General features: G+C 38.9%; 1 protein-coding gene across 1 annotated transcript; it reads right to left on the bottom strand.

Moving 5' to 3' along the window:
• Positions 1–433: 433 nt before the first annotated feature.
• LOC150055674 (UDP-glucuronosyltransferase 2B31-like) lies at positions 434–11871 on the bottom strand. Its single transcript, XM_090343491.1, has 6 exons — positions 10801–11871; positions 7882–8030; positions 5568–5699; positions 4955–5042; positions 3856–4075; positions 434–775 (listed from the first exon to the last, which is right to left on the bottom strand). Exons 1-6 carry the CDS (start codon positions 11522–11524, stop codon positions 496–498), a joined length of 1593 nt encoding a protein of 530 aa, XP_090199617.1. The 5' UTR covers positions 11525–11871; the 3' UTR covers positions 434–495.
• Between the last annotated feature and the right edge of the window lie 100 nt (positions 11872–11971).

Below are 11971 nucleotides of genomic sequence, written 5' to 3'. Positions count from 1 at the left end.
CAACTTTTAAACCCACCACATGTGGATATATTTTTACTTTCTCAAATACTACTTTGCCTGTAGTCTGAAAATTTTGCCTGTTTTAACATGCGGTGATCCAGTCGCTGTAGCTCACACCAGTAATCCTAGCTATTCAGGAGGCTGAGAAGTGAGAATAAAGATTCAAGGCTAGCCCAGGCACAAAAAAACCTCAAGAAAAGGGAAGTGAAGTGGGGCTTGGTTCAAGTGTAGGGAGGTAGCCTTGAGCTGAAGAGTTCAGGGACAAGGCCAAGGCCCAGGGGTAAAGTGGTAGCCTTGAGACCAAGAGCCCAGGGACAATGCCCAAGCAGAGCTCAAGCCACATCACACACACACACACACACACACACACACACACACACAGACACGTACAAAACCAACTAAAATCCAAATCAGAAAACAAACAGTGAAAGCCTTGAGGACAAACTTTGTCTTGACAGAATAAATGTAGAAAAGGACAATTCCTTCACTCTGGAATCAATCCCTTTTCTTCTTTCTTCCAGTTTTAGTAAATTTTCGACAACTAAAGAGGCAACATCTCATGAGGATGAAGATGACAGTTGCCACGCAGGCGAGCAGGAAGCCAATCACATCCAGAGAGTGGTACTGGAACAAGTTGAGGTTGAGGCCAGCTGGGTGAAGGTGTTTGGCTCCTTTGTGTCTCATGACAAACTCCACCCAGAAGACAGCTTGGTCTAGAGGCTTCACTGGCTGATCATGGTGAATCCTTGATAACCTCACTGCATTCTCTTTATAGCTAAAGAAACACAGACACCAACATTAAGAGAAAGATAATTTGCCTAAGCATATCTACTCAATGAAAACTGTTCACAAGTATATGTATATGATTGATGCAAAATTGTATCATTCACAATGAATATAATATGTTCTGTAATCTTAACTACTTAAGAGGCTGACAGTTGATGAGCACAGTTTGATACTAGCCCCAGCAGAAAAGTTTGAGATCTATCTCCAAATAACTAGAGAAAAGATGGAAGTGAAGGTGTGTCTCAGATTGGAGAGGACAGAACTTTAGTGACAAGAGTAAATGAGAAGGGCAAGACCCCGAGTTTTCAGCTCCAGTTTCAGTGTATAGGCACATGGGTTCCTACCAACCCCCAGACCCCTCACTCCCCATAGATATTGCTTTTGTTCACAAGCAAGGTGTGATTTTTCATTTGAAATTTTGATTGATAAAATTCTAACTTTGTAAAACTTATGTCAGAAGGGAAAAGTACCTTTTTCCATGAGAGGAAATGGTTGTGACAGGTTCTACATTTACCTAATGAAACAGTGGAAATGCAGGTTGAGGACAATTGTCTTGAAGCATTTAAAAAACTTTTTGAGGATTAACATGTCTCCTAACCAGTGTCATAGTTTCCATCTTTCTCATGCCCTCTCTTTTTATTTTCTACCAGTTTCCAGAATATTTTTTTCATGTATTTTTATTGTAATTAATAGAAGGATTACATAATATTCGCCAGAGAGACAGTACATTATTTCACATACATTTATATCCTTTCTCAGGTCTTGGTTCCCATTTCCCTACCCTCACTCAAGCCCCTCACAGTTTCCAGAATATTTTTAAATGATGGTCCTCAAACTGTAACATTACTGTGATCAAAATATCTATCTTTCATAACAATCAGAAAAAGAAGACAATTTTTTTCTTGGAAAGAATAATTATTAGTGTTATACTCTTTGCCAGAATTAGTCTTTGAACTCAGGTCCTGAGAACTGTCCCTGAGCATTTTTTTGCTCAAGGCTACTACTCTACTAATTGAACCACATCACTACTTTCTGCTTTTTCTGTTTATGTAGTACCAAGGAATTGAACTCAGGGTTTCATGCATGCAAGGCTAAGACTCTACCACTGCGCCACATTCCAGCGAGAATAATTTTACATGGTCAGAGCTGGCATCATTTTCACCTATAACTGGACTCTTGTCTAATCTCTGATACGATGTTTCTCTTTTCTGCTCTTTACTTCTCTCCCCTTCCCCCAATCCTGGGGCTTGAACTCAGGGTGTAGACACTATCTCTGAACTCTTTTACTCAGGTGGTAGTTCTCTACCACTTGATCCACAGCTCCTCTTGTGGCTCTTTGTTGGTTAATTGCCTTGGCTGGCTATGAACTGAGGATTATAGGCCACCACTGTCTATCTTCCTGCTATACTTACAAGCTACTGCCTAACTTTGTTTTCTTTTCTTTCTTTCCTTTTTTTTTTGTTATTCCTGGGCTTGAACTCAGGGCCTGAGCATTGTCCTTGTGCTCTTCCATACCACTTGAGCCACAGCACCACTTCCAGCTTCTTCTATGTATGTGGTATTGAGGAATAGAACCTGTGTCTTGTTGCATGCTAGCTAGGCAAGCACTCTACCACTAGGCCAAAGTCCCGGCCCTCACTAACTTCAAGATATAAGTTACTGTCTTCCTTTTCTTTAGTATTCCTCCTTCCAGTATCATTAAGCTTGATTTCATCTCATCATAGAGAACCTCATATAAATGTCAATGGTCAGGAAATAGAAAATATCAATGGTCAGGGTACTTTTCTTCTCCATCCATATCTGTATAACAACCCTAAACATGAGAAATACCATAAAGCCACATCACCTTTCCTTCCTTCCCTCCTGCCTGCTTGATTTCTGTCTCTATCTGTCTCTCTGTGTCTCTCTCTCTCTTTCTCTCTCTGTCTCTCTGTCTCTGTCTGTCTCTCTGTCTCTCTCTCTCTTTGTTTTTTCTTTCTTTTTTTCTTTTAGGTGGGTCATAGGGCTTAAACACTGCCTGGGAGTGCCAAACCCCACTTTCCATTTTCTAGAATTTAATTCGAGATATTAGTCTCAGGTCCTTTTGTGCCCAGGCTGGCTGTGAACCTTGATCCTCAGATCTCAGCCTCCTGAGTAGCTACCATTACAGGAGTGAGCCACCACACCGGCTTCATGTCACCTTTTCTATGTGATAAAAAATCATTGAAATATATTTGTATTCTATTACACTCAAATTATAATATGTTTTCTGAAATAAATAATTTTCATAAATATACATGTGTGTGTGTGCATGTGTGTGCATGTGTGTCTGTGTTTGTGTGTGTGTGTGTGTGTGTGTGTGTGTATGTGTGCTTGTCAGTCCTGGGGCTTTAACTTAGGGCCTGGGTGCTATTGCTGATATTTTGTGCTCAGGTAAGTGCTCTTCCACTTTGATCAAAACTCCCACTTCTGGGTTTCTGGTGGGTAATTGCGGATCAGAGTCTCATGGGCTTTCCTTCCTTGGGCTGTTTTTGAACTGAGCTGCTCATAGGTCAGCCTTCTGAGTCACAAGGATTACAGACATGGCTACGGGTGCCCAGCAAGGTTCTATACATTTTATCCTAAGTGTGAATCATTATTTAAGTCTGTAAAAATTGTTAATAAATGAATATTTTAAGCAAAAAACTTATTTGTAGTTTCAAAAATTTTAGGTATAACATTAAAATATCTTCACTTATGTTCCTGTCCTTCATATTTTTTATATGAGGCAAAATTTTTATTTAAAGTCACATTTAAAAAGGAGTGTCCTTTACAATAGATATATGCCTCTAACTTTTTTAGTACACTTAGGTATTATTGCACTGATTCTCCAAGTAATCTATGGTATCCTTGGCAATTACAAAATTGACTTTCTTGTTGAAAATAAAAGCAGATTTCGCAGATAGCAATGTTCAAAACTGTTTTCAAAATAAACCTCCTTCCCCAAAGGGTGAAATTCATATACATGGATGGCAAGAATTCCTTTATAATGAATCTAGTTCTATAATATATACAATATATGGAATGTATTATGAATATAATTCTACTTACGAAGGGTCATAAATAACTGCCTCCAAGGCATTGAGAAGGTCTGACTTGGTCATGGTGTGAAAGTTCACTCTAACAGCTGCTCCTTTGGCCACCATGTGAACAATGTTATCAGGCTGATCCCCAAACAGAGGAATGCCCACCATGGGGATCCCGTGGTAGATTGCCTCGTAGATGCCATTAGTTCCACCATGGGTTATGAAAGCCTTCGTTTTTGGATGACCTATGATTGGGGGTATTTCATCAAAATTAGTTATTAGAGAGCTTACAAGCCGAGGGAGAAATGAGTATTAAAAGTTTTGACAGGAGATAGTGTTCTGCAAATCATTATGGCCATGACATTGCAATGAAGTTGCTTTCAATCTTATAAGAAGCCCTTAAATCCACTGGAGAATTACAAGTAGCCTTCATAGTAGAAATATTGTGTGAGGTGAGGATTGAATGATGAAGATTGGCAAGAGCAGGAAAATGAAAGTAACAGTTTTTGAAAAGAGACAGCTTGTGCTGCTTCATAAAAAAACGATTTGGGGGTCATTGCGAGCATTTTCTGATACAGACATAATAACACCATTGATTCTGATACCAACAAAGGTGTCCCAGGAAGGAGGTGACTCTGTGGTGGTGCGGAAATAACAGAAAACACAGACTATATATCGTCAGGAATAGCGATAACACTTCTTGACTATGTTTAGGGATTAGGCTCAATGGAAAGCATGGTCTCTGGTAATATAAGAGAAGCTTTCATTTTTCATTAGTGGCTGAGATGCAACAGGTGAATAATAAGGAAGCTTTAAGAAAATGAGATGGAGAGACAATCAAAGAACTGCCCCTACAATTCTGAGAGAGGTATAATAAAGACCTCTCTATTATATTATAATATTTTAATAAAGACCTTTTTATTCTTCCCATAGAGAGCATAATTACATACACTAAAATGGGGATGTTTGTAAGTTTACTCTTTAATGTGGTATTAGAAAACATACATATTTTCATTTAAAATTTTCTCATAATAAATAATCAGTGACCTTGTTTCCTGTTGAACTATTACCTTCCCACATAGATGTTTCTCATACATTTCTCTGTTTATTTTCCAGACTCTTACCAAGTAGGTCATTCTGGGGAATCCATTTGTACAACAAAGTGTTAGATCCCAAGGTGTCTGGTTTCTTGCCATCAAATTTCCATACAACCTGTTGTTATAGAAAAAAATATATTTTTGACTGAAAAGTCAAAGTTCTTATGTAATGGATGAGACTTCCAATTAAGCAGAAACACAGATTCACACCCAGATGTATAGTGGAAAGCCTAAAATATGTGTGTGGATCATAATCTAGAAAATGGCCAAGGCAAGATGCTAGACTTTATGTTCAACTATCTAGTGGAAACTGAGTGACATTATCCAAAAAGAACTGTACTTACTTTCTGACTTATGAAATTATAACTTGGCTGTATAACACCTTAAAATAATAAAATTATATTTAAAAAGTAAAATATTGGAAGAAGACTGATGATGTGACTCGGCAGTAGAATATATGTGTCGTAAAATGCATTAGCACCATTGTAACAATTGTGACAATTTAAGCTTTTTAGCAGTACTAGGTTTGAGTTCAGAGCTTTGTGTTTGCTAGGTATGGGCTATCCAACTACAGTCAACCCAACAATTGACTTCTGTACTCAAATGTTTTAGTGTTTAGAAGGGGGCACTGATCTCTCACCTTTTGTGAAATCTGTGCTAGTGCTGATGCGATTGTATTGGCCCTCTCTTCTGTCATGTTACTGACCATTGACCCCAGAGAAAACACCACAACACCATCATCTCCAGAGCTCTGGACAAAGTCTTCCATTTCCTGTGACAAAAGTATTTTGGTCTGATTACAAAAGAGCAACAACACACACACACACACACACACACACACACACACACACACACACACACACACACACAAACACACAACCATTTTAAAAAGAGCGTTTGAAAACTCTATAGGCAATTAGGCACAGGTGACCGATAACTGAAATCCTAGCTACACAGGAGGCTGAGATCTGAGGATTGCGGTTTGATGCAAGACTGGGCAACAAAGTCCATAAGACTCTTATTTCCAATTAGCCACTCCTAATCTGGAATTGGAGCTGTGGCACAAAGTGGTAGAGTGCTACCCTTCAGTACAAAAGGTCAGGAACAGCTCGCAGGCCCTGTGTTCAAGCCAGGATAGGTCCTATGTACTAAGTGACTGGGCTATTGTGATCCTCTGCCAAGAATATCATAGACATATCTTACTTATTACAAATGAGAGAATCAGTGCAACCTTTGTGCCTGAGTTGCCTTACTTAGTATTATTTTCCCAGGTCTTTCTATTTCCTTTTGAATGAGGCATCATTCTTTTAGGTGGCAGCATAGAACTCCATTGAGTATGTATGGGTCATCTTCTTGATCCATTCATCTACTGAGGGGCATCTGGGTTAGTTCCATATCTTAGCTATGGTAAAAAAAATATGCTGCAATGAACATGGTTGTGCTTTAGTGTGGTCTTGTTTGTGGACATTTGGTTAAATGCCCAGGAGTGGGATTGCTGGGTCATAGAGGAGTTCTGTTTTGACTGGGTAGTTTTAGTTCGTGGATTACAAACTTCTGAAAGTCTACTCATGTGTCCATAAGGTTCACACATTTTAGTTTCACGTATATACTACATATTGTGTATTTATGACTCTGTTAATTGATGCCAAGGGTTTTTTCTACCACTTTCCTTTAAGGATGAGTGCTTCATGAAGATCCTTCAATAAACTCAATCTACCTATTGATAAATCATCAATCTAATTTTAAATTTTTTCTTAAATAATTTATTAACATTGATTTTTACATCATATTTCAAATGACATGTTTAACAAACAAGTATTGAAGAAGGGAACCTCTATATACAGTCCTATTTTTAATTTTGCAAGGAATCATTACCATTTTAAGAACTGCTTTATTTATGTATGCATGTATTTATGTATGTATGGTTTTTCCACCATGGATCTTGAACTCAGGCATGGGTCCTATCCTGAGCTCTCTTGCTTAAGGGTAGTGCTCTAAACACTTTGAGCTACTGGCCACTTTTGGTTTTCTGATGGTTAACTGGAGAAAAGAGTCTTGGACTTTCATGATCTGGCTGGCTTTGAACACTGATCCTGAGATCTCAGTCTCCTGAGTGGCTAGGATTATATTCCTGAGTCACCAGTGCCCCACTAGTTCAATATTCATAAGTGATTGTAGAATAATGTACACATAATATATATTTTGAAATCCTTACTATTACTACTATTTTTTGACAGTCCTGGGGCTTGAACTTACCGCCGGGGCACCGTCCTTGGACTTTCACAACACTAGCACTCTACCACTTGAGCCATAGTGCCACTTCTGGCTTTTCCTGTCTATGTGGTACTGAGAAATCAAACCCAGGGCTTTGTGCAAGCTAGGACAACATCCTATCACTATGCCATGCTAATGGCCCCAAACCCTCATTTTATAGCTAAATTATTTCAAATGTATTTTAAATAAATGAATGTTCACTTTGGTTGTGTTTCTCTGTGTAATGATACATGAGTTTGATGTTTTCTTATGGTCATACGAACAATACCTCGATTTACCGAAAGCTGAAAAGTTTTCTCTTAAATTCTGTAAGGGGAATGTGGATGCCAACATAAGAATGTATGCCAGAATTTCTATTTATCACTTTCCATGTTTCTCTCTTTGAAACAAACACAATAAATGAAGGGCAGGAGTTTGACCTAGTGGTAGAGTGCACAAAGACCTGGGTTCAATTCCTCTGTACCATAAATATAGATGGGGTTAGAAATGGTGCTGTGGCTCAAGTGCTGGAGCTCTAGCCTTGAGAAAGCCTAAGGACAGTGCTCAGACCCTTGAGTTCAAGCATCAGGACTGACAAAACAAAACAAAAACAAAAACAAAATCATGGTGAGTGAATCATATAGAGTCATTCCTGCTGAGAATGAGTGAAAACAGAAGCAAATAAACAGGAATATATATACCTTAGGCAGAGGTTTGGCAGGTTTGCAGTGGAGTCCACCCACAAATATAAAATTTGGTAAGAGCGGGCGAGGAAATTCAATATCCCAGTAGGTTCGAATGAGCCATATATCAGCTTTCCCCATTGTCTCATATAAGGTAGTGGGTCTCCCTGAAAGGGAAAAAGTAGAACAAATGTACAGAGTACAAGAAAATTGTTAGGTGAATATAAATGTTACTTGTCTTGGTGGACCTTCAATAATATTGTGAGATATATCCAAAATTGTCTGTTTTCAAAATATTAGCATGTATGTAGCGATATGTGTATGCATACATATAAGTGTATATATGTTTAAGTATGGTCATGTATATAAGTGTGCATATACAAATGCACATTTGAATATATGCACTTATAATGCATGTAGCTCATATATGTGTGTGTGTGTGTGCAGAGCAGGGAAGTCACCATATGAAAGACTGGTAAGGGACTGGGAATGTGGCCTAGTGCTAGAGTGCTTGGCTAGCATGCAGGAAGCCCTGGGTTTGATTCCTTGGTATCACATACACAGAAAGACCAGAGGTAGTGCTGTGGCTCAATTGGTAGAGTGAGATAGTTGAAGCCCCAGGACTGGCCAAAAAAAAGCAAAAAAGAAGAAAAGAAAGAAGAAAAGGAAGGAAGGGAGGGAGGAAGGAAGGAAGGAAGGAAGGAAGGAAGGAAGGTGGACTGATGTGCGCCAACTGCATCTGTAATTCATCTAGTATTTCCCAACTGTAAACATCTGTCCCCAAAAGCCAGCGTGGATAGAAATACATATTTGTTTTCTATTAAAACTGCAAATCTACACATAGATTTGCCTACCATTCCCTGTTAGTCATAATACTCTTGGAAACACCTTTGCTGGCTCAGCTGCCTCTACTATTCCTTTAAGAAAGTTGAACCTGTTTTGGGTTTTTAGTGCTTTTTTTTTCCAGTTCTGGAACTTGAACTGAGGGCCTGGGGCATGTCCTTGTATTCTTTTGCTGAAGGCTAGAAGCCTAGTATTTAAGCTACAGCACTACTTCGGACTTTTTTTTACTTTTTTCTTTTTTTTTTTTTTGACAGTTCTGAGGTTTGAACTCAGAGCCTGAGCACAGTTCTTGGGCTTTCTCAAGGCTAGAGCCTACCACATGAGTCACAGCATCTTCAGACTTTTTCAATGTATGTGGTACCAAGGACTCCAACGTGGGTCTTCATGCATGCTAGGCAAGCACTCTACCACTGGGCCAAACTCCTGGTCCCCACTTCTGGCTCTTTCTGTTTATGTGGTACAGAGGATTTGAACCAGGGCTTCATGCATGGTTGGCAACCACTCTACCACTAAGCTACATTCCCAGGCGTGAACTGAGAGGTTTTGTGTATGGCTGTGTTTCTGTTCCCCTTATTTTCATTTCTATTGTGTTTATTACACTTAAAGAGTTCATAATTTTTAGTGCTACATAGCTGTATTTATGAATAAGGATTATGAAAGTTTTAGAATATGGACAAATTTATGTTTACTCATAATTAATATAGTAAAGAGTCATTGTTTAAAATAGTCTAAATGATTTGCAAGCCAATACTTCAACATTATTGTGTATGCGTGTGTGTGTGTGTGTGTGTGTGTGTGCGCATACGTGCACATGTGTGCACACACCTTGGTATTGGGGCTGGAACTCAGGGTCCTGGCATGATTCCTGAGCTGCTGTGCTCAAGGTCAGTGCTCTTCATCCATAGTTTTTGTTATTGTTATTGTTTTATTTTATTTTTTTGTGGGTCATGGGTCTTGAACTCGGTGGGGGTGCTGTCCCTGAGCTCTTCAGCACAAGGCTACCACACTACCCCTGAGTCAACACCCACTTCCAGTTTTCTAGAGGTTAATTGGAGATCTGTCTCAGGTCGTCTTGTGGCAGGGCTGGCTTTGAACCTTGATCATCAGTAGTTAGGATTACAGGCAAGATTCACCACACCTGGCTTTTTTTGGGGGGGAGGGGTAGTAAATTGGAGATAGGAGAATCTAACAGACTTTTACCTCCCCTTCTTCAGATAAAAGCTTTTTGAGAGGGTTTTCAGACATAACTCAAAAATATTGGCTACATTTTGGTTATTTAAATATGCATTTTAAACTCTGGGTGGATTCAGATAAAAACACTAAAAATCTGAAGTCTTAGGTTTACTGTATCCAGTATAAAGACAATATATCTCCTGCCTATGAATGAATTTATTAGAAAAAGTGAAAAACTTTTAATTTCTTTCTTTTTTTTTTTTTGGTTGTGGGGGTCCTCGGGCTTGAACTGGCTTATGCATTATGCCTGAGTATTCAGCCCAAGGCTACTGCCCTACTCTTGAGCCAAGCCCCACTTCCCATTGTCTTCAAGTTAATTAGAGATAAAGAGTCTCTGTTCCTTTTATGTCTGAGTGGCCTTGAACCTTGAGCTCAGGTATCAGCATTCAGAGTAGCTAGGATTTTAGTTGTGAGCCACCTAGCCTGGCAAAACTTTTAATTTCTAAGTGAGTAAACATTTATCTACACAAGGTGAAACAAGTCTTCAGTGGTATACAGTTAATTTTGGTCCAAGAATATATTGTCTTCAGACTGTGTGTACCTTGATCAAGAAATTTAGGAAAGTTGAGAGTTATTGATTTTAAAGTCCAATTAAACTTGCAAGATTGTGTGTGGAAATCTTCAGTCAGCAACTTTGGGAGGGGCTTTCTTGAAGTATCCTATTCAAATGTTTCCCATAGATTTCTGACACTTTTCTAGAATTGCTTTGCATTGGATACAAATGCTCTTGTATATTTAAACCTTACTAGAGAAAAATTCCTTCATCAAAGAGAAATTCCTCTGAGCTGACATTCTTTCACCTTCAAAGACCAAGCAACTTTAGGACTTAGCAAGAGAAGCTTAGAAGAGAATAGAACTTACCTAGAACTTCACTGTAAAACTGGCTCCACTTCTTCTCATTAAATGTTTGGAACCAAAAGTCAAAATAAATCACATACAGCATGTTTTTCACCCGCTCTGTGAATGTCATTCGATCACTGAGTTCTGACTGCGCAACAGGCACGTAAGAGGGAGGGATGGGAAGTCCTCCTATGTGTTTCTCATATGTGTATCCAGGGAAGAAGCGGTGAGTGTACACCAAGGGGAGATTTAGTAGTTCAGCCAACAGGTCACCACAGGGACTGAAGGCATCGGCGAGGATGACATCAAACCTTGATTCTCGTAGTTTTGGCATAAGTTTCTTGTTCAATACTACATCTTTACAAATACTTTCAAAGTAATCAGAATCTTCCCACAAAAGTTCTTGCAACATGGAAAAGTATGTCCAAAATGATTGCTTTGGCAGCTCATAGATCAACTTTCTAAGCGATTCAAGGAAATATCTTTCTATCTCCTCACTGATGAATGGTGAAGGATAGATCTCAAAATTAATAGGAGACGGCTTGTTGGTATCAAAGGAAACAGAACTGGAAGATACAAGAACAGTCACCTCATGACCCCGCACCACAAGCTCATCCAATATTGTCTTCAAGTTGATCCAATGGCTGTATTCCATGGGCCACACCAGCACTTTCCCACATTTTGCAGAAAGAAAGTAACCACTCAGCTGTAGCAAGAGCAGAGCTGTAGCCACTCTGGAAACCATTCTGTAGCAGAGCAATGCTTCCTTCCAGACTGCATTTTCTCAGCTCTTGCTGTTTTTCAAGGAGAAATCACCAACTAGTTAAAAAATAACTTGTGCACACCAAAGTAAATACATAGACTCAGAGTACTGAGATTATCTGGAGGCCATGTGAAAAGATTAGGAAATCTCAATTTTATGAGACCCTGTGTAAGTTCATTCTTGATTGCAGGTGCTTTTCTGCAGTTCAGGTTGATAATATAGTATGACCAATGCAGCTGTGATATGTGAATGGTTTTACAACAGTTTTGAGAATGGTAGAAAGTTACTGCTTTGTAATGTACCTTAGCAGACACAAAAGCACAAATACAGTCATAAAACTCTTCCATCGGAATTTATATGTATTCATTCATGATTAAATGGATTTTCTTCTATTATTATTATAATTATTATTATTGTTATTGTTATTAT

This window comes from Megascapheus bottae, chromosome 13, assembly GCF_031878675.1.
Source record: "Megascapheus bottae isolate mThoBot1 chromosome 13, mThoBot2.hap1, whole genome shotgun sequence".
NCBI lineage: Eukaryota > Metazoa > Chordata > Mammalia > Rodentia > Geomyidae > Megascapheus > Megascapheus bottae.
Note: the sequence above shows the minus strand (reverse complement) of the source record. Positions and strands in the feature narration are given on the sequence as shown.

What these genes read in the sequence shown, in the direction of transcription:
- LOC150055674 (XM_090343491.1), bottom strand. Translation starts at nt 11,524, where the DNA reads ATGGTTTCCAGAGTGGCTACAGCTCTGCTCTTGCTACAGCTGAGTGGT. An exon ending in CTGCCAAACCTCTGCCTAAG is followed by an intron (nt 5,700 to 7,881) that starts GTATATATATTC and finishes CTTTTGTCACAG; the next exon opens with GAAATGGAAGACTTTGTCCA. An exon ending in TCCCCAGAATGACCTACTTG is followed by an intron (nt 4,076 to 4,954) that starts GTAAGAGTCTGG and finishes CCCCAATCATAG; the next exon opens with GTCATCCAAAAACGAAGGCT.